A 23,188-nucleotide genomic window follows, 5' to 3' on the forward strand; every position below is an offset into this window, starting at 1 on the left:
TTAATGTATTTTTAAATATTTGCTTGTAAATTATAGTTTCCAAATTTCCTACTGTCTGTTCCTAGTAAAATCAGATATGCAATAATGTGTAAAATTAAATGAATAGATGGGTGCAGCACTTATTTGGATCACTTGACAGGAGACATGTACTCCCATACATTCCAAAAAGCTACATTACTGACTAATCAACTGTTTGGAAACGTTGCCAAGGTTTTTTTTTGCTTTTGTTTATTTTCATCCTTTCCTTCTGAGATCCATAACTTTTTGTTTCTCCAATAACATAGTCATATGAGAGCTCTGTTGACACAATGCCCTGATCCATCAGGATCGGCGATTCTCTTGCTCTCTTGCTGATCTTGATGATGGGGCATGTTGGAGGATACCTATTCATTAAGAGGTTTGCCTCACCATGAAATTAACTAGAGGGGGTCGCCAAGCCCCCAATTCAACCCCCTATATCGGAGCTGGGGCAATAATTGTGTGAAAATGCCAGAAACTGAATTTGTTTGCGCCGCTTCGACTTACGTCAAAAAATGTAGACTTTTTTTTAGCTTTTTTTCACCAGAAACCTGGCGAAAAATCTTTGATGAATTGTTCCCAATGTTTTTTTCCCATGGGCCATAGTGTTCTAATCATTGTTTTTGTTAGATTTTTTTAATTTTTTTATTCATCTTTCAATTATTCCTTAATGAGAGGTCATCCCATGGGCATGCTCAGTAGATGAAAAGCAGGACTTAGTCCCTGGAACGTCTGCTCGCTGCTGATCAATGCTGGTTGCAAAGGCTGAACCTGGGATGGCAGCTGTAACCAGACACACAGTATCAGCTTGAGCCAGACGCTGGGACCGATGTCTCTGCTGAGCAGGCTCCACTGCGGCTGGAGGAGAATGGGAGACCGCAGAGGACATGGTGCGAGATTCCCCCTGTGCAGCGGCAGGAACTCAACACCTAATAGGTTGTTCCTCTGCCATTTTTTTCTCTTATTCAGGCTAAAAGTAAGGGTTTTGTATAGTAGACTTAGACTATTCCCCCAGAAAGCTCAAACAGATTCATACAAATGGGTTTTCTTAACAAACCAACACCTCCTGATGTGACAATCAGTCATCTATGCACCAAGCTATATATTTGGCAGAACTACCACCACATACTGTGTCGCAGATTATCAGGTGCACTGTATACTGAATATGTCGGTGTATGCAGCAATGCCAAGGATCAGTGACTGCGGGCCCCGGATACGGTATAAGGAGATCTAAGCCAGGCTGAGGGGTGTTTTCACTGTTTGCTCTTGGTAGAGGAAAATCATTTTAATCCCAATGTAACGTCTACCAGACACATGGCTGCTGTGTACACACATAACTGGATAGTCCACTTCACATTCAGGCAACTCAGTATTTTACCATTCTGGCAACGGATCAGCAGCAAATACAATCTGTTTGAATTACGGGAGATAATTTATTTGCAATGCTACATTAAGCTGCCATTTTATTTCTGTTTGTGCGTTGCCTGTTTATTATCAGTTATTCAGTCCACACAGATCCTGTAACCAACAACATATTGGTTCCAATTATATCAAGAGTTCATATTCTGGATTCCCATAAATGGGATGGGAGACTGTTCATACAAGAGGCTCGAAAAGCCAGACTTAGGCTAAGGTCATCAGACTGTATTTTCTCTCATACGAGAGAATTGGATGCGAATCACACTCTGATCAGGGTCTGATCGTCTCCATTCTTTCAGTCCGTGAAAATCAGACCGCACTGTGCATGATCGGAAGCCATCTTCTGAACTTCCGGTCACGAACAGGGCGCCTCTGAAGGCGGGAAGCGTAGACCTAGCTTCAGAGATGCAGTGATGCTGCCGGAATCAGCGGTGCGATTTGCATGAGCGGCGATGACGGCGCTCATGAAAATGATGTTATCGTGCCTACAGGGGCATGATAACATGGAAAGAGGGCTGACTAGTCTGGGATAACTAACACCCCATCGACTAGTCAAAGCCCTCATTAGCATAGCAAACGGGGACATTATAAATGCTTTTTTTATACCTTGTTTTTGCTGCTCATACATAGGTGAATGCTGCTGGGTTGGAGGCCATGGGGGACCTGAGAGTTTCCCTTTAATGGCAGATTCTGACCTTCAAAATGGATGAGAATGGGACTCGCTCCAAGTCTCATGGCCCAGAGACATGGATCCATTGTTATAACTGATGTGTGTATGGATAATGAAACTCTATGGGCCAGTGTGCTGTTGCGGAAAAAAACCAGACAGAACTAAGATGTGTCTCAAAAATATGTGAATGTAGTTTTACGGCTCATTCATATTATACAGACGTGTGAAAAAATTGCAGCATGCACTATCCTCCTCCAAGCATCTTGCTGTATAGACAAGTCTATGGATTTGGCGCACAAAAAAAAATCAGATCCCATACGGATCATCTGTGTAGCATACGCTTTTTATGGATACATTGCCTTTCTTAACCTATGAAACTGTATTAGATCATGTACATCTACATCATGTACATTTTACACAAATTAGAGAAGCATCACGTGATTTTTCGAACAGTGCTAATACTTTTGTCCACCCCCTTTTTTATGTTTGGTGTGGAAATTGGAATTATATCCAATTTGGCTTTAGGACAATTCTTTTTGTGTTTTTTAATTTAAGACAAATTAAATGAAGATAATAATAACAAAGAATTTGTGTTTGCAATCATTTTCAGGAAGAAACTGAGTATTATCTGACAGAATTGCAGGGGTGTCAATACTTTTGGCCATGACTGTATAAACATGGATGTCACACGGATGTCACACAGGTGACAAATGACAATATAAATGAAAATCGCCTGAGTTTTCTGGATGGAACTTTCTACAATTTTTTACATATGTGTCTGACCCCAGCCTTAGGGCTCAATTAGACATCAGTTTTTCTCGCACGAGTGCTTTCCATATTTTTCCTGGATCGCCCACGTACCTATGATAGTCTATGGGGTAGTTCACAAGTATAATCCACGGACAAAGTGAGCTGCACAAAAGCAAAAGACTTATCAGATATTAATCTAGTGTCGGATCAATGTCGCCAGTGCAAGTCTATGGGTAGGTGAAAAAAAAAACGGACAGTGCTATGATGCCATCTGCGTGAGGTCCATTTTGATAGGAAAAGCTTGAGAAACCTCTGAGAAAAAACTGATGAAACTCTGACCAAACTCTGATGACACTAGTCCAAAACAATGATGAAACTTGGAACATTTTTTTGTTCATGATAAAAATCATTGATGTCTGGAAGAGATCTTATGTCACGTTCATGAATTCAGTATTTGGTGAGTATTTTACCTCAGTATTTGTAAAAACCAGGATTAGGTGAAAAATACAGAAGTGGTGATGTGTTTTTATTATTATTTTCCTATGATTGTTCCTCTCCTGGTTTTAGCTTACAAATACTGAGGTAAAATATTGAGCAAATAATAACCGTGTGAACGTGGCATTAGCTAAATCAGATTGTGAGTCCCATTGGGGACGGGGTCTGGTGTGAGTGATCTGTGTCTGTTTGGGACAGTGCTAAATACTGGTGGTATACACAGTATATTGCTTTCAGTCAGAAATGCTACACAAGCCCAGATTTCTACTTCACTCTCTAACCATCAGCAAAGAGAAAAATGCGGCTTGGCAGTAGACTCTCCTTACAAACATATATTGACAGGCACAATTGACAGTTGTGCTGTGACTCATGGAGCAAGAAAAATTTATTTTTTTTCACCTTACCGTGACTGGTGGAACGCCTTCAACTGAAAGACAAAGCAAACATAAAGTAATTAGTCATGTATGTCATGTCTGACTTGTTGGTAAAAATATATTGGCCATTGTGAGGCATCAGAGCAAGAACAGGACAATAGTATTGGAGGAGATACAAGGGAGATAAAGGGGAACTACAGGGGAGATACAGGTGAGATACAGGGGAGATAATGGGAAATACAGGGGAGATACAGGGGGACCTACAGGGAAGATACAGGGGAGATACAGACGAGATAATGGGGAAATACAGGGGGACATACAGGGGGACATACAGGGGAGATACATGGGAGATACAGGGGAGATAAAGGGGAACTACAGGGGAGATACAGGCGAGATAATGGGAAATACAGGGGAGATACAGGGAAAATACAGGGGAGATACAGGGGAAATACAGGTGAGATACAGGCGAAATAATGGGAAATACAGGGGAGATACAGGTGAGATACAGGGGAGATAATGGGAAATAATGGGAAATACAGGGGAGATACAGGGAAAATACAGGGGAAATACAGGTGAGATACAGGCGAGATAATGGGAAATACAGGTGAGATACAGGCGAGATAATGGGAAATACAGGGGAGATACAGGGAAAATACAGGGGAGATACAGGCGAGATAATGGGGAAATACAGGGGAGATACAGGGGTACATACAGGGGAGATACAGGGGAAATACTGTACAGGGGAGATACAGGCGAGATAATGGGAAATACAGGGGAGATACAGGGAAAATACAGGTGAGATACAGGGGAAATACAGGTGAGATACAGGCGAAATAATGGGAAATACAGGGGAGATACAGGTGAGATACAGGGGAGATAATGGGAAATAATGGGAAATACAGGGGAGATACAGGGAAAATACAGGGGAAATACAGGTGAGATACAGGCGAGATAATGGCAAATACAGGTGAGATACAGGCGAGATAATGGGAAATACAGGTGAGATACAGGGGGACCTACAGGGAAGATACAGGGGAGATACAGGGGAGATAATGGGAAATACAGGGGAGATACAGGGGGACCTACAGGGAAGATACAGGGGAGATACAGACGAGATAATGGGGAAATACAGGGGGACATACAGGGGGACATACAGGGGAGATACATGGGAGATACAGGGGAGATAAAGGGGAACTACAGGGGAGATACAGGCGAGATAATGGGAAATACAGGGGAGATACAGGGAAAATACAGGGGAGATACAGGCGAGATAATGGGGAAATACAGGGGAGATACAGGGGAAATACTGTACAGGGGAGATACAGGCGAGATAATGGGAAATACAGGGGAGATACAGGGAAAATACAGGTGAGATACAGGGGAAATACAGGTGAGATACAGGCGAGATAATGGGAAATACAGGGGAGATACAGGGGGACATACAGGGGAGATACAGGGGAAATAATGGGAAATACAGGGGAGATGCAGGGAAAATACAGGGGAAATACAGGTGAGATACAGGCGAGATAATGGGAAATACAGGTGAGATACAGGCGAGATAATGGGAAATACAGGGGAGATACAGGCGAGATAATGGGAAATACAGGGGAGATACAGGCGAGATAATGGGAAATACAGGGGAGATACAGGGGGACCTACAGGGAAGATACAGGGGAGATACATGGGAGATACAGGGGAAATACTGTACAGGGGAGATACAGGCGAGATAATGGGAAATACAGGGGAGATACAGTGAAAATACAGGTGAGATACAGGCGAGATAATGGGGAAATACAGGGGAGATACAGGGGGACATACAGGGGAGATACAGGCGAGATAATGGGAAATACAGGGGCGATACAGGGGGACCTACAGGGGAGATACAGGGGAGATACATGGGAGATACAGGGGAAATACTGTACAGGGGAGATACAGGCGAGATAATGGGAAATACAGGGGAGATACAGGGAAAATACAGGTGAGATACAGGGGAAATACAGGTGAGATACAGGCGAGATAATGGGGAAATACAGGGGGACATACAGGCGAGATAATGGGAAATACAGGGGAGATACAGGTGAGATACAGGCGAGATAATGGGGAAATACAGGGGAGATACATGGGAAATACAGGGGAGATACATGGGAAAGACAGGGGAGATACAGGGGAAATACTGTACAGGGGAGACACGGGAAATACAGGGGAGATACAAGCGAGATACAGGGGAGATACAGAGGAAATACAGGGAAGATACAGGCGAGGTAGAGGCGAGATAAAGGTGGAAATACAGGGGAGATACAGGGAAAATACAGGTGAGATACAAGGGAGATACAGGTGAGATACAGGCGAGATAATGGGGAAATACAGGGGAGATACAGGGAAAATACAGGGGAGATACATGGGAAAGACGGGAAATACTGTACAGGGGAGATACAGGGAAAATACAGGGGAGATACAGGAGAAATACAGGGGAGCTATAGGGGGGATACAGGGGAGATACAGGGAAGATGCAGGGGAGACACGGGAAATACAGGGGAGATACAGGGGAAATACTGTGCAGGGGAGATACAGGGGAAATACAGGGAAGATACAGGGGAGCTATAGGGGAGATACAGGGGAGCTATAGGGGAGAGACAGGGAAAATACAGGGGAGATACAGGAGAGATACAACGGAGATGCAGGGGTGATACAGAAGAGATACAAGAGAGATACAGGGGAGATACAGGCGAGATATAGGGGAGATGTGCTCTGCTGAATGTGGACCATATAAACCATTTAGAGGAATTTATCACTATTCATTCCTCATTCCCTTTACTTTTCTATACCGCTCTTGCTTATGGTAAAACTAATGCGGTTCAGTTTCACCATGAATCATTATTACATGATCATGTTGACCAGATGACCCGATTAATCACTGAATTTCTGTATATCACAACATGGGGAATAGTAGACATATGGACTGGTGCAGATTACATTATTCTTGGTGTTCACAGTAACACCTTACACTCGCCATGTACAGTAGTGCATACAAATTGTGTTTCCTGCTCTTGTTATGTCTGTATTGTTGGGCCCTTCTTTACTCTTCTACCCGATCTGACATTGGACATGGTGAGACACTGCTATGTGCTGAGCAACACAGCTACCCAATGCAGAAATTACAGGTACTAAACATTCCCTTTAACAGCCCATATTTCTGATGAAACTCTTGAATTCCACTTGGTTTTACATAATTACAGCATAATAAATCATTAAGGTATGGTAAGTTCAGTAAAGGAGACCATTGGTGAGTCTAGAAATTACATTGATCTATTTCATGTGTTTATTTCTGTTGATGATTATGGCTTACAGCCAATGAAAACCCCAAATTCATTATCTCAGTAAATTAGAATAATTAACAAAAAAACACCTGCAAAGGCTTCCTAAGCATATAAAAAGGTCCCGTAGTCTGTTTCAGTAGGCTCCACAATCATGGGGAAGACTGCTGACTTGACAAATGTCCAGAAAGCAGTCATTGATACACTCCACAAGGAGGGTAAGCCACAAAAGGTCATTGCTAAAGACGCTGGCTGTTCACAGAGTGCTGTATCCAAGCATATTAATGGGAAGTTGAGTGGAAAGAAAAAGTGTAGTAGAGAAAGGTGCACAATCAACCGGGATATTTGCAGCCTTGAAAGGATTGTTAAGAAAAGGCCATTCAAAAATTTGTGGGAGATTCACAAGGAGTGGACAGCTGCTGGGGTTATTGCTTCATGAGCCACCACACACAGACATATCCAGGACATGGGCTGCAAGTGTCGCATTCCTTGTGTCAAGCCTCTCATGACCAATAGACAATGCCAGAAGCATCTTACCTGCGCCAAGGAGAAAAAGAAGTGGACTGTTGCTCAGTGGTCCAGGGTGTTGTTTTCAGATGAAAGTAAATTTTGCTTTTCATTTGGAAATCAAAGTCCCAGAATCTGGAGGAAGCCTGGAGAGGCACACAATCCAAGCTGCTTGAGGTCTAGTGTGAAGTTTGTACAATCAGTGATGGTTTGGGGAGCCTTCTCATCTGCTGGTGTAGGTCCGCTGTGTTTTATCAAGACCAAAGTCAGCGCAGCTGTCTACCGGGACATTTTAGAGCACTTCATGCTTCCCTCTGCCGACAAGCTTTTTGCAGATGGAAATTTCATTCCCCAGCAGGACTTGGCACCTGTCCACACTGCCAAAAGTACCAATTCCTGGTTAAAAAACAACAGGATCACTGTGCTTGATTGGCCAGCAAACTCGTCTTGACCTGAACCCCATGGAGAATCTATGGGGTATTGTCAAGAGAAAGATGAGAGACACCAGACCCAACAATGCAGACGAGCTGAAGGCTGCTATCAAAGCAACCTGGGCTTCCATAACACCTCAGCAGCGCCACAGGCTGATCACCTCCATTCCACGCCGCATTGAAGCAGTAATTGATGCAAAAGGAGCCCTGATCAAGTATTGAGTGCATTTACTGAACATACATTTCAGGAGGCCAACATTTCAGATTTTAAAATCATTTTTCAAGCTATATATGTCATAAAGTATTCTTATTTAATGTGATAATGACTTTGGGTTTTCATTGGCTGTAAGCCGTAATCATCAACATTAATAGAAATAAACACTTAGAATAGATCACTCTGTTTGTAATGACTCTATATAAAATATATGAGTTTCACTTTTTGTTTTGAAGAACTGATATATAATTAACTTTTTGATGATATTCTAATTTATTGAGAAGCACCTGTATCTTTAGGGAATTCTGATGAAGGCTAAAAATGGCGCCTGTGAAGGCAGTGTGGACAAATGAATGAAGTTGCATCTGTTTCTAGTGTCGTTATTTGTTTCATTGTATGTGGATTATGTCACTAACATCGAAGTCACAATAAAACCAATCATATATATTTTAACATAAAACTGGAAAGGCAATGTACCAACAACAGATATATGTGAACAAAGCCTAATTAATACCGTACGCCAGCATTTTAGAAAGTACTGACATAGTATAAAACATTTACAGAAAATATAAACAAAGGATGAAAGCTGTATTCTGATGAATATAATTGAAAGGGAATCTGTCACCAGGTTTTTCTCCACCTAATCTGAGAGCAGCATAATGTAGAGAGAGACCCTAATTTCAGTGATGTATCACTGGGCTATTTAATGTAGTTTTGAAAAAAAAATCACTGTTTTACGACAGGAGATTATCACTCCAGGACTGGTAAATAGTAAACCTGCTACCAGGTAGTCCTCCATACTCATGAGCTCTGTATAACTCCACCCGCACCACTGATTGGCAGTTTCTGCCTATGCACAGTGTACACAGAAAACAATCAGTGATGTGGACAGGGTTATACAGAGTTCATCATTCAGAGAACTGGTAGATCTGCAGCAAATAAAACAGTGATTTTATCAAAACGGCAGAAAGCAGCCCAGTAAGTGCCACATCACTGGAATCAGGGTCTCTGCCATTCCTTCCCAAATGTGGAGATTCTCTTTAAATAAAGAATATGTTCTACCTTGGCACAGTGGATCGGTATTTCTGGTTCTTCTTTTGTTTCCATCGCAGCTGTTCCATTTTGGTTGTTATCAGGAGACTTTTGATCATCTGTAAAATTAGTGTGCAAAGCGGGGTCTACTAAATGATCATAGGTATTCATAGTGTCTTCTACGTCCGGAGGCACACAAGAAACATCATCCTGAGGAGGCGACATAACCACATTAACGGTAAGGTGGTAGAGATACAGTGTATATTCACAGGGACAATCTGAATAACTTACCACCACAATTTCCTCTTTGTGAATTGGAAGCTTGGAGACATCAAAAACATCCTGTAATGACGTGTAATTTCCTATAGTGTTTTTCCTCAGCCTCCTCAATGTTGGGGAAGTAGAAATCCTGCCAGGCGCTTGTCTATCAAATTGAAAGGGTGTACTGTAGTTCCCATCTGTCTCCATTAAAATAAGAGGAGGAATATTTGCTTTTCTGTGCAATTTCTCTAATGTAGTCTTGGGATTATCCAATATGAGCTGTTTGTTATTTAAATTGGGTCCGTCATTTTCACTATTAAAATTGAATTCATCAGTCTTTGCTTCTGAAGGCGAAGACGAGCTGACGTCACAAACGTCAACATTGTTATCTTCATCTGTGCATTCTGTTATTAAAATGTCTTTGTCGTCCATGTTCTGGAAACAAATGTGAACTGGCTCCAACATCTTACTCACATTTCCATCACCTATAAGGGAAACCACCATAAATGAATTAGATAAGAGTGATAATGCACTCAGTATATCAGTATATATATATATATATATATATATATATATATATATATATATATATATATATATATAATATATAGCAAGCTGTAATAAGTACAGTAGACTAAACGCTGGATTTATTTAGTCAGCAATAAGAAGCATTATATTTCACTTAAGTCTTAATTGGAAAGAACACGATGACAGCAGGCCAAGACAAAAGACAAGTTGTGTTTTGCTATTCATATCAACGGTATGTATTACTGACTATTGTATGCATTACTATTGATTCATCTAGTATTGGATGACAAGCAGGTCTTGTACATGTAATTAACGCCTGAGAAATTGGCAGATATGTCCATTAGCCTGTAGTCGTTTTAGCGTTTCACAAACATATCCTATTTAGGCGTGTAGGGTAAGTATGGCTGTCTACATAAGTTCGCTGCGAGAAGATTTCGAGGGAATCTGTCAGTAGGATGTAGGCATGTAGATCATGGGAAATTGAATAAAGTGATACCTTGATATCTGTGATCAAATTCCTTATTCGTGGGAAATTCACATTTTTGTTATATGTAAATGAGTTGTTAAAATCTATGGGCTGTACATAGATCTCCATGAAAATCTGCCTCCAGAGCTTAATTTAAATTAAAGGGGGATTTTCCAGTGTGAAACATGTAGATCAGGAGAGCAGACTGTCAGTCATTATATGTCTCATACTGGTAATGCCCCCTTTCACTTAAACTAAGCTTTGGAGGCCGATTCCAATGCAGATCTGTGTCCGGCCCATAGATCTTAACAGCTCATTTACATCTTTTAAAAAATGAGGTTTTCTCTGGAAGAAGACATCAGATCACAAATATCCAGGATTTTTTCAGTTTCCTTTGACATTCATGCCCATTAAGATGGCTTTGGAGGGTTAATCTTACTGACAGATTCATTTTAATAATTCTGGAATATTGTTTAATGTATAGTAATGGCTCAATATAAAACCAAGAAAAAATTATAGCAATGTATTCCATGATGTCTGGTGCTATTAAAATGTAAGAAAATAAGAGAATAATTTAAACTAAAGTCTACATGCTAAATGGGAAGGAACTTATTTGTATCATTTGTATAAAAAAGCAACAAAAATTCAGTCAAAATAAAAGCAAATTTCAATTTTTTCCTTGAAACAATTGATGAAGAGAATTGGTCGTCTGACAAACGCCATAATCCTTTAAGTCAAGTACTCTCATCCTTGGTATGAAAGGTACTTTCATTGTACTGTATTAACTATAGTGTTAGGGTTAGTGAGGAGCGAATGTGCTCAGATAAGGATTTATCCGAGCATGCTCAGGTGCTAACAGAGTGACGTGTTGGAATAATATGTTCGTGTCCCCGCGGCTGCATATCTCATGGCTATTCAGCAGCAACTTCACATGCGGGGATTGCCTAACAAACTGGCAATCTCAGCATGTGTTGTGGCCAGGGTCGGCTGGTCCACCGAAGAACTGGAGGAATCTCCGGTGGGCCCAGACACTGACACCTGCTGGCATACTGGCCAGCAGCTGCCTAGGGCCCCCACTGCTCCAGGGGCCCCCAGCCAGTGGTGTGTCATTAATAGTGGTACACCCAGCAGCTATGGGGCCCCTGAGTCAAGGGGGCCTGCCCGGTGCCAGTGGAGAAGCAGGTGCCTGTCCCCGCTGCTAAAGAGAAATGAATATTCACGCTTCTCCACACCCCTGATCCCTCCTATTAAATCTCTCCCTACGATATCTCCCCCTAACAAAGAACTAATCTTCACCCTCGTGAGCTCTTAAAAGAGATTTTTGGAATCACAAACTCTCCCTATATGCTCCTTTCACTCTCCCTACGCTCACACTACGCTCTCCCTACGCTGTTTCCTGCTGCAATGTGTGCAAGATGGCGCCGGCAGGGATTAATTATCCCCTATAATGCTGTAAGGCCAGCCAGTCACAGTAATGCCACACCAAAGATGGCACCGGCATTACTGTGATTGGCAAGCAAGCCCAGCATGTTCATTAGCTGCAAATAAAGCGCCAAACATGCTGGGCGGGTCACTCAAATATACTGAGGCCAATAGCAAATTATTCGCCGAGTAATGAATAGCCCGAATAGTGTACTCGAATAGTGAATACGAATAGTGAAGAAAAACAAAAAAACTGAGTATGACTTGAAAATATGCATGATGTAAAGGCATGTTCACACTGGCCATGGAAGCAAACAAAAGCAAAGAAAAAGCAATATGTGCATATACCCTAATCAAAATAAGTAAAAAAGCAAGTGCATTAAATAATGTAGGGAATTTAGTAATCACTGTTTTGATCAAACAAAGCATAAAGCCGTCCCACCGCGACAAGGTGTACCCAATTGGGACAGTAACTGCTCTCACTAATGTTAATACCTACCTAGTGTGAATAGTGGCAGAGAGTCACCGGGTCCCAACCCGACACCCAGCTTTGGAGGGACTATATATGAACTGCCAGTGAAAAGGGGGCCACACCATATGTGTACTGAATACAAAAATACTGAAGAACAACACAAAACTGAGCTGGAGGGACTATATATATGACTCTCTGCCACTATTCACACTAGGTAGGTTTTAACATTAGAGAGTGTAGTTACTGTCCCTATTGGGTACACCTTGTCGCAGTGGGACGGCTTTATGCTTTTTTTTAAATCAAAAACAGTGTTTACTAAATACCCTGTTAATTATTTAAGCAATGAATGGCGTAGAATGTATTTGCTCATCACTAATAGTAATCTTAGTATATGTAAACTTTTTACTTTGCGGTAAGTAATAACAATGCCTTAACACTCTCTCATTATTCTGACATTTGGCAAATATTAATAACTAGCTGTACTACCCGGCTTCGCCCGGGTTAATGACTGCTGTTAGCAAAATAGAATGTGTTAACAAAAATTTATTCTGCACACAAAAACCACAAAACAAATAGATAGAAATGTAATTATTAAAAGGCAAAAACTAAGCAAATAGAAGCATTTCACAACATATATTAGCTTTGTTATACTGAGAATGTCTTTGTTGCCTATATTAACCAATCAGAGCTCAGGTTAATTAACTGTAGCAAAATAGAAGCTGAGCTGTGATTGGTTGCTATTGGCAGCCTGATAAATCCCCAGCCAACAGGAAGCCCTCCCCCCTGGCAGTATATATTAGCTCACACATACACATAATAGACAGGTCATGTGACTGACAGCTGCCGTATTTCCTATATGGTACATTTGTTGCTCTTGTAGTTTGCTTATTAATCAGATTTTTATTTTTGAAGGACAATACCAGACTTGTGTGTGTTTTAGGGCGAGTTTTATGTGTCAAGTTGTGTGTGTTGAGTTGCGTGTGGCGACATGCATGTAGCGACTTTTGTGAGATGAGTTTTGTGTGGCGACATGCGTGTAGCAACATTTTGTGTGTTGAGTTGCATGTGACAGGTTAGTGTAGCAAGTTGTGTGCAGCAAGATTTGTGCATGGCGAGTTTTGCGCGTGGCGAGTTTTATGTGTGGTGCATTTTGAGTATGTGCAAGTTTTGTGTGAGGCAACTTTTGCATGTGGTGCAACTTTTGTACATGTGGCAATTTTTCTGTGTGTGCAAGTTTTGCATGAGGTGAGTTTTCCATGAGGTGAGTTTTGCACGTGTGGCGAGTTTTGCGTGAGCCTAGTTTTGCATATGGCGAGTTTTGCATGTAGCGAGTTTTGAGTGGTGACTTTTGTGTTTCGACTTTTATGTGGCGAGGTTGGTGTGTGTGTGTGGTGAAATGTGTGCTGAGGGTGGTATATGTGTTCAAGCACGTGGTAGTGTGTGGCGCATTTTGTGTTTGTGTTCATATCCCCGTGTGTGGTGAGTATCCCATGTCGGGGCCCCACCTTAGCAACTGTACGGTATATACTCTTTGTCGCCATCGCTCTCATTCTTTAAGTCCTCATTGTTCACATCTGGCAGCTGTCAATTTTCCTCCAACACTTTTCCCTTCACTTTTTCCCCATTATGTAGATAGGAGCAAAATTGTTTGGTGAATTGGAACGCGCGGGGTTAAAATTTCACCTCACAACATAGCCTATGACGCTCTCGGGGTCCAGACGTGTGACTGTGCAAAATTTTGTGGCTGTAGCTGCGACGGTACAGATGCCAATCCCGGACATACACACATACATACATACACACATTCAGCTTTATATATTAGATATACCTGTATGTAATCTCCTGTATATAGTATATACCTGTGTGTCATCTCACCTATATATAGTATATATCTGTGTGTCATCTCCTGTATATAGTATATACCTGTATGTCATCTCCTCCTATACATAGCATATACCTGTGTCATCTCCTCCTGTATATACTATATACCTGTAGGTAATCTGCTCCTGTATATAGTATATACCTGTGTGTCATCTCCTCCTGTATATAGTATATACCTGTATGTCATCTCCTCCTGTATGTAGTATGTACCTGTATGTCATCTCCTCCTCTATATAGTATATACCTGTGTGTCATCTCTCCTGTATATAGTATATATCTGTGTGTCATCTCCTCCTGTATATAGTATATACCTGTGTGTCATCTCCCCTGTAAATAGTATATACCTGTGTGTCATCTCCTGTATATAGTATATAGCTGTATGCCATCTCCTCCTGTATTAGCCCTCGTTCACACGTTATTTGGTCAGTATTTTTACCTCAGTATTTGTAAGCTAAAATGGCAGCCTGATAAATCCCCAGCCAACAGTAAGCCCACCCCCTGGCAGTATATATTAGCTCACACATACACATAATAGACTGGTCATGTGACTGACAGCTGCCGGATTCCTATATGGTACATTTGTTGCTCTTGTAGTTTGTCTGCTTATTAATCAGATTTTTATTTTTGAAGGATACCAGACTTGTGTGTGTTTTAGGGCGAGTTTCGTGTGTCAAGTTGTGTGTGTTGAGTTGCGTGTGGCGACATGCATGTAGGGACTTTTGTGAGATGAGTTTTGTGTGGCGACATGCGTGTAGCAACTTTTTGTGTGTCGAGTTGCATGTGACAGGTTAGTGTAGCAAGTTGTGTGCAGCAAGTTTTGCGCATGGCGAGTTTTGCGCGTGGCGAGTTTTATGTGTGGTGCCTTTTGAGTATGTGCAAGTTTTGTGTGAGGCAACTTTTGCATGTGTTGCAACTTTTGTGCATGTGGCAATTTTTCTGCGTGTGGCAATTTTTCTGCGTGTGCAAGTTTTGCGTGTGGCGAGTTTTGCACGTGTGGCGAGTTTTGCATGTGGAGAGTTTTGCGCGTGGCGAGTTTTGAGCGGCGACTTTTGTGTTTCTACTTTTATGTGGCGAGGTTGGTGTATGTGTGGTGAAATGTGCACTGAGGGTGGTATATGTGTTCGAGCACGTGGTAGTGTGTGGCGCATTTTGTGTGTGTGTTCATATCTCCGTGGTGGTGTGATTATCCCATGTTGGGGCCCCACCTTAGCAACTGTACAGTATATACTCTTTGGTGCCATCGCTGTCATTCTTTAAGTCCCCCTTGTTCACATCTGGCAGCTGTTAATTTGCCTCCAACACTTTTCCTTTCATTTTTTCCCCATTATGTAGATAGGGGCAAAATTGTTTGGTGACTTGGAAAGCGCGGGGTTAAAATTTCACCTCACAATATAGCTTTGACGCTCTCAGGGTCCAGACGTGTGACTGTGCAAAATTTTGTGCCTGTAGCTGCGACGCCTCCAACACTTTTCCTTTCACTTTTTCCCCATTATGTAGATAGGGGCAAAATTGTTTGGTGAATTGGAAAGCGCGGGGTTAAAATTTCACCTCACAACATAGCCTATGACGCTCTCGGGGTCCAGACGTGTGACTGTGCAAAATTTTGTGGCTGTAGCTGCTACGGTTCAGATGCCAATCCCGGACATACATACATACATACATACATACACACACACACACATTCAGCTTTATATATTAGACTAGCTGTACTACCCGGCTTCGCCCGGGTTAATGACTGCTGTTAGCAAAATAGAATGTGTTAACAAAAATTTATTCTGCACACAAAAACCACAAAACAAATAGATAGAAATGTAATTATTAAAAGGCAAAAACTAAGCAAATAGAAGCATTTCACAACATATATTAGCTTTGTTATACTGAGAATGTCTTTGTTGCCTATATTAACCAATCAGAGCTCAGGTTAATTAACTGTAGCAAAATAGAAGCTGAGCTGTGATTGGTTGCTATTGGCAGCCTGATAAATCCCCAGCCAACAGGAAGCCCTCCCCCCTGGCAGTATATATTAGCTCACACATACACATAATAGACAGGTCATGTGACTGACAGCTGCCGTATTTCCTATATGGTACATTTGTTGCTCTTGTAGTTTGCTTATTAATCAGATTTTTATTTTTGAAGGACAATACCAGACTTGTGTGTGTTTTAGGGCGAGTTTTATGTGTCAAGTTGTGTGTGTTGAGTTGCGTGTGGCGACATGCATGTAGCGACTTTTGTGAGATGAGTTTTGTGTGGCGACATGCGTGTAGCAACATTTTGTGTGTTGAGTTGCATGTGACAGGTTAGTGTAGCAAGTTGTGTGCAGCAAGATTTGTGCATGGCGAGTTTTGCGCGTGGCGAGTTTTATGTGTGGTGCATTTTGAGTATGTGCAAGTTTTGTGTGAGGCAACTTTTGCATGTGGTGCAACTTTTGTACATGTGGCAATTTTTCTGTGTGTGCAAGTTTTGCATGAGGTGAGTTTTCCATGAGGTGAGTTTTGCACGTGTGGCGAGTTTTGCGTGAGCCTAGTTTTGCATATGGCGAGTTTTGCATGTAGCGAGTTTTGAGTGGTGACTTTTGTGTTTCGACTTTTATGTGGCGAGGTTGGTGTGTGTGTGTGGTGAAATGTGTGCTGAGGGTGGTATATGTGTTCAAGCACGTGGTAGTGTGTGGCGCATTTTGTGTTTGTGTTCATATCCCCGTGTGTGGTGAGTATCCCATGTCGGGGCCCCACCTTAGCAACTGTACGGTATATACTCTTTGTCGCCATCGCTCTCATTCTTTAAGTCCTCATTGTTCACATCTGGCAGCTGTCAATTTTCCTCCAACACTTTTCCCTTCACTTTTTCCCCATTATGTAGATAGGAGCAAAATTGTTTGGTGAATTGGAACGCGCGGGGTTAAAATTTCACCTCACAACATAGCCTATGACACTCTCGGGGTCCAGACGTGTGACTGTGCAAAATTTTGTGGCTGTAGCTGCGACGGTACAGATGCCAATCCCGGACATACACACATACATACATACACACATTCAGCTTTATATATTAGATATACCTGTATGTAATCTCCTGTATATAGTATATACCTGTGTGTCATCTCACCTATATATAGTATATATCTGTGTGTCATCTCCTGTATATAGTATATACCTGTATGTCATCTCCTCCTATACATAGCATATACCTGTGTCATCTCCTCCTGTATATACTATATACCTGTAGGTAATCTGCTCCTGTATATAGTATATACCTGTGTGTCATCTCCTCCTGTATATAGTATATACCTGTATGTCATCTCCTCCTGTATGTAGTATGTACCTGTATGTCATCTCCTCCTCTATATAGTATATACCTGTGTGTCATCTCTCCTGTATATAGTATATATCTGTGTGTCATCTCCTCCTGTATATAGTATATACCTGTGTGTCATCTCCCCTGTAAATAGTATATACCTGTGTGTCATCTCCTGTATATAGTATATAGCTGTATGCCATCTCCTCCTGTATTAGCCCTCGTTCACACGTTATTTGGTCAGTATTTTTACCTCAGTATTTGTAAGCTAAAATGGCAGCCTGATAAATCCCCAGCCAACAGTAAGCCCACCCCCTGGCAGTATATATTAGCTCACACATACACATAATAGACTGCTCATGTGACTGACAGCTGCCGGATTCCTATATGGTACATTTGTTGCTCTTGTAGTTTGTCTGCTTATTAATCAGATTTTTATTTTTGAAGGATACCAGACTTGTGTGTGTTTTAGGGCGAGTTTCGTGTGTCAAGTTGTGTGTGTTGAGTTGCGTGTGGCGACATGCATGTAGGGACTTTTGTGAGATGAGTTTTGTGTGGCGACATGCGTGTAGCAACTTTTTGTGTGTCGAGTTGCATGTGACAGGTTAGTGTAGCAAGTTGTGTGCAGCAAGTTTTGCGCATGGCGAGTTTTGCGCGTGGCGAGTTTTATGTGTGGTGCCTTTTGAGTATGTGCAAGTTTTGTGTGAGGCAACTTTTGCATGTGTTGCAACTTTTGTGCATGTGGCAATTTTTCTGCGTGTGGCAATTTTTCTGCGTGTGCAAGTTTTGCGTGTGGCGAGTTTTGCACGTGTGGCGAGTTTTGCATGTGGAGAGTTTTGCGCGTGGCGAGTTTTGAGCGGCGACTTTTGTGTTTCTACTTTTATGTGGCGAGGTTGGTGTATGTGTGGTGAAATGTGCACTGAGGGTGGTATATGTGTTCGAGCACGTGGTAGTGTGTGGCGCATTTTGTGTGTGTGTTCATATCCCCGTGGTGGTGTGATTATCCCATGTTGGGGCCCCACCTTAGCAACTGTACAGTATATACTCTTTGGTGCCATCGCTGTCATTCTTTAAGTCCCCCTTGTTCACATCTGGCAGCTGTTAATTTGCCTCCAACACTTTTCCTTTCATTTTTTCCCCATTATGTAGATAGGGGCAAAATTGTTTGGTGAATTGGAAAGCGCGGGGTTAAAATTTCACCTCACAATATAGCTTTGACGCTCTCAGGGTCCAGACGTGTGACTGTGCAAAATTTTGTGCCTGTAGCTGCGACGCCTCCAACACTTTTCCTTTCACTTTTTCCCCATTATGTAGATAGGGGCAAAATTGTTTGGTGAATTGGAAAGCGCGGGGTTAAAATTTCACCTCACAACATAGCCTATGACGCTCTCGGGGTCCAGACGTGTGACTGTGCAAAATTTTGTGGCTGTAGCTGCTACGGTTCAGATGCCAATCCCGGACATACATACATACATACATACATACACACACACACACATTCAGCTTTATATATTAGATTATGGTAATCCTAATTGATCTAAAACGGGAAAGGTTTATTCTGATTTCATGTCAGACATTGAGAAAAACATGTATATGTGTCTTTTATATAGTGTATGTAAACTTCTGGTTTCCACTGTATATACTTCACTTTAAACTTTGTATCTTTTACGATGAGAGTCAATAGTAATGTGTGCAATGGAGTTCCATATTCACATACATATGCCGAGACTTCCCCAGTTTATCTGCACCACAGACTTCTTGTGGACACAGTTGCTGATATATCCATGGTAGCACTTTGCCAATCTTGTGACATATTCTACATATGTGGCCAAACAACAGATCCTCCGTTTTTCAGAAAAGTTGAATATTTCTATGATCAGATGATGCTTGTAAATCTTATAATATTATAAAGACTCTTTTGTATTGTGCAATGAAATCATGCTGCAGTACATAATTAAAGGAAAATATAATTTATAATATAACGGATTATCTCTAGATGTAATATGTTAATTTAAGGCAGTCTCACTTGTCTTAGTCTTCAATTAAACAATTTTATTCCTTGAAAATATATAAGGCAATCTCAGTGACAAAGATGAGATCAGGATTGCCAACTTGACTTATTATTTTTTATGGACAACTTATCAAAAATCACGGACAGACAATATTTTACATTGGAAAACCATAATAAAGCATTATGATTATAAGCGAGCCATATGTACAGCCCATAATTCTGATATGAGACATCAGCTGCATTCACCGGGAACTGTAAAATGGTGATAATTACAGAGAAAATAATCTGTATAAGTTTCTTCAGCATCAAACAAATCACAGACACTTTACATTTTTTTATGGACAGGGCGTAACAAGTGCGCTATTTTTACTGACTGTCCTGAAATTTCTGGCTGACATAAAAAGGATTATACTTTTTGGCCATGTACATTTCATATGAATGTTCTTTCTCTGAGTGAAAAGATGCAAAAATGGACTGAAGTCAATATTTGTAGAACTTTATTAGACCTGGGGTCCATTAACTTTGCAAGATTATCGTGAACGACCATTCTTATGTACACTCATTTCACAATAATCTTTCAAACTAAACAGGCTCGATGAATGAGCAAAAGCCTCGTTCGTTGGGTGAAATGATCTTCTGTGCTACATGCGATGATCATAGTTCTTGGCAGCACATCATCCATCCTGTGTAAATAGGACCTGTGCTGCTGAGAACAATGATAAACTATGCACCCTTAACAATCTGCGACAGGTTTTTTGGTGCTCATCATTAAACATGGTCTGCCTTGTAAATAGGCTTTTAAACGACCATTAAATGGTAAATATTTAGTATTTTATTAGGGACATCTTCAAGGAGTTTGTAAGTTCTCCCCGTGTTTGCGTGGGTTTCCTCCAGGTTCTCCAGTTTCCTCCCACACACTCCAAAGACATACTGATAGGGAAATTATGAGCCCCATTGGGGACAGTGATGATGATGTCTGTAAAGTGCTGTAGCATTAATGGCCTCAAGTTGGGTGATATAAACCAACCTTTACTCTATGTATGTATATATATATAAAGATATAGATACATATGCGTACAGTGTAGTCTCAGATCTCTTGACTCAGCCACCACACTGACAACGAGGAGGCAAATATTTTCTAGGCATAAGCAAATTGGAAATGTATTACGTTTCCTAAAAATCTAGTATTACTTATACACAATGGACACAAGGAATTTTCTATGGATCAGAAGGAGAACATATAAAAATGAGACTACATCATTCAAATATTCCTGCTCATACCTTTCCCATTAGCATATCAGGTTATACAATCTGATGGCAGTTTTATAGATTTCTAGAAATGGCAGCGTGTTTGGTTATCTGAATTACAAGTAGACTGCACTCTGGATGCGTTATCTAATTCTTATCACTAGCAAATCACTACTTCTAATGTATTTTTATGTCAGTCTCTGGGTTAATGACATTGAGTCACTTGGTGTCTGTTTACCGTCATTGTTTGTATTTTAATCTATGTCTGCCTGTCCCCTACTTTCTGTCTTTCCTGATGCCTATTTGCCTTTTCTGTGTGTATTTCCCCCGGAGCCATAGATTTGTGTATGATCTCTGTTCCTTACATGCCTTCCAGTGCTATCATGTGCTTTTTAGTCTCCTGCAAACCAGTATATGATCATATCATTCCTACCATAGTCTACTAACATTAGGAATGTGAAATTCTCATATGTTCTATTATCTTTTTATAAGGAGCGTCCCTATATTGCTTGAGTCTTGATTGGAGGCAGACTGATGCTACTCACTAAAACAGAAGGGCAGAATCCCTCAAGTGAGCGCCGCTCTCCTTGAATTTGGAGACAGGCTGAATAGACTTTGAGCTTCTGCATCTTTGTTTTAGTCTGTTTCTTTGACTTCTTTGTTTTATTCCTGGGCATTTTGATGCCAATAAATCATTCACATTTTGTCTGTGATGTGACCTCTTGGTGTTGACCCTGTGTGACAACCCTTCTTACTGCCAGCTTGCTCCACCAGTCATCAGCTGGCTCTGTGGCGCCCATCCCAGGGCTTCCTGTGTAAGTCCAGATCCCTGTAGAGTAGTGATGGGCAGTCCGGCTCCTTTTGGTGATCTGTCTCTCTTGGCTCTCACTGGGGTGCCGGCCCATCGCTTCGGTAGAGAGGTTAAAGAATGAAGAACAGGACAACCCCTTGGATCTATTCAACAGAGTGGCTTGCACTATTGCTGATTGCTCTGTGCACATTGGAGTATAGTCTGACGATCTAAACAGTCTATTAAACGACCACTATTCGGAAAGCATGTAGCCTATCGGTGGTCGTGTAACGCCAGAAGTTAGCCACCATAAGCAAACTAACATTTGCTGCAAGTATTTCACCCATATCTGTGTGAATCTATGCGGAATATCTTTCCTAGCATCCACATCCATCCTAACGTATATAAATATGAGTTTAAGAATTTGGACACACATTACGCCTACATTAGTTACAGTATTTAAGAAGCAAATATTAACAAATGACGTTATAACTCTTGTTAATGATTTACATGCAATAATGTTTAATATACTGTATGGGTCTAAACTGCATAAAGTTCCATCTATGAATGCAGGAAATAAATAAGTAAAAAACACTTTTGCATATCCTTAATTATCATTATTGTCACAGTTAGTGTCTACAGATTCATCTTGTTCAATCTACTTTTCTGCAGAAAAACGATGAATGGGGTTAATCCCATTGATGGTAAATACTTGTAGATTACAGTTTCCAATATGGTGTTGGGTGTAATCCAGGAGAAAACTTGGACTAAAGGCCCATTTACACTGCCAGATTATCACAGAGAAGTGTTCCTTTAGTGTCTAAACAGGCTGCCAAAATGATCTTTGCGCTACACAAAAGAATATGGTTGTCGGTAGCTCATCATCCTGTGTAAACCGTACTTGAGCTGCCGAAAACAATCACAGCCTATGTCTCATGAACGCTCTATTACAGATAATTCACTTTGCATTGAAGGAGCGGCTCGCCTGTATAAACTGGCTTTTAAATGGCTGCCAATCAGCAAACAAGTTTCTAATCAGTAGTCATTATAAGTGCCACCAGTCAATGCTTGTCAATGGACCTTTAGTTCAAGTTCAACCAAATGGAACTTGGTTCACTAGAGAGCTCCTGGGGATCTAAGTATAGTATGGTACAACTGCAGGACCTGCCCCGCTGTGTCCATATTACAAATGTCTAAAAGTAGCTTTCAATTAAAACTGGCTAAATACTTTAACTTTTCGGCCAAATATTAACTTAGCCAACAATTGATCCACTCAACTCCACCATAATTATGCATGCTTACATGCATGTTTTTTTGGTAGAGCCTATCAAAAATCAAAAAGAGATCATAGATACCTGAGCCATCATTTATCTAACAAACCCCATACTTATTACAGCATTGGTTGAAATGAATGGCGTCAGCTGAGTTTTGCCTAATGTATAATAGAGAATTTTACGTGTATTGGTTACCTGACTGTAATAATGTCACACACATGGGGTAGGAGGATGGTTTCCCCATGCTCTGCAATCTATAGGGGTGCAAAGTTTCACCTTACCGCCCCTTTCCCAGGCCACCTGCACTGTGATGTGATCGG

General features: G+C 41.2%; 1 protein-coding gene across 2 annotated transcripts in view; it reads right to left on the bottom strand.

Moving 5' to 3' along the window:
- The window catches only part of PLEKHG7 (pleckstrin homology and RhoGEF domain containing G7), a 70,379-nt gene that overhangs the window by 38,630 nt on the left and 8,561 nt on the right, over positions 1–23,188 (bottom strand). For both annotated transcript variants that reach the window (XM_077265422.1, XM_077265421.1), the window contains exons 2-4: positions 9,516–9,970; positions 9,255–9,434; positions 3,757–3,779 (exon numbers count right to left, since the gene is read on the bottom strand). In XM_077265422.1, coding sequence (XP_077121537.1) covers positions 3,757–3,779; positions 9,255–9,434; positions 9,516–9,950 — 638 coding nt within the window. In that variant the 5' untranslated portion in view covers positions 9,951–9,970. The remainder of the gene's footprint in view (positions 1–3,756; positions 3,780–9,254; positions 9,435–9,515; positions 9,971–23,188) is intronic.

Source organism: Ranitomeya variabilis, chromosome 5 (assembly GCF_051348905.1).
Source record: "Ranitomeya variabilis isolate aRanVar5 chromosome 5, aRanVar5.hap1, whole genome shotgun sequence".
Lineage (NCBI taxonomy): Eukaryota > Metazoa > Chordata > Amphibia > Anura > Dendrobatidae > Ranitomeya > Ranitomeya variabilis.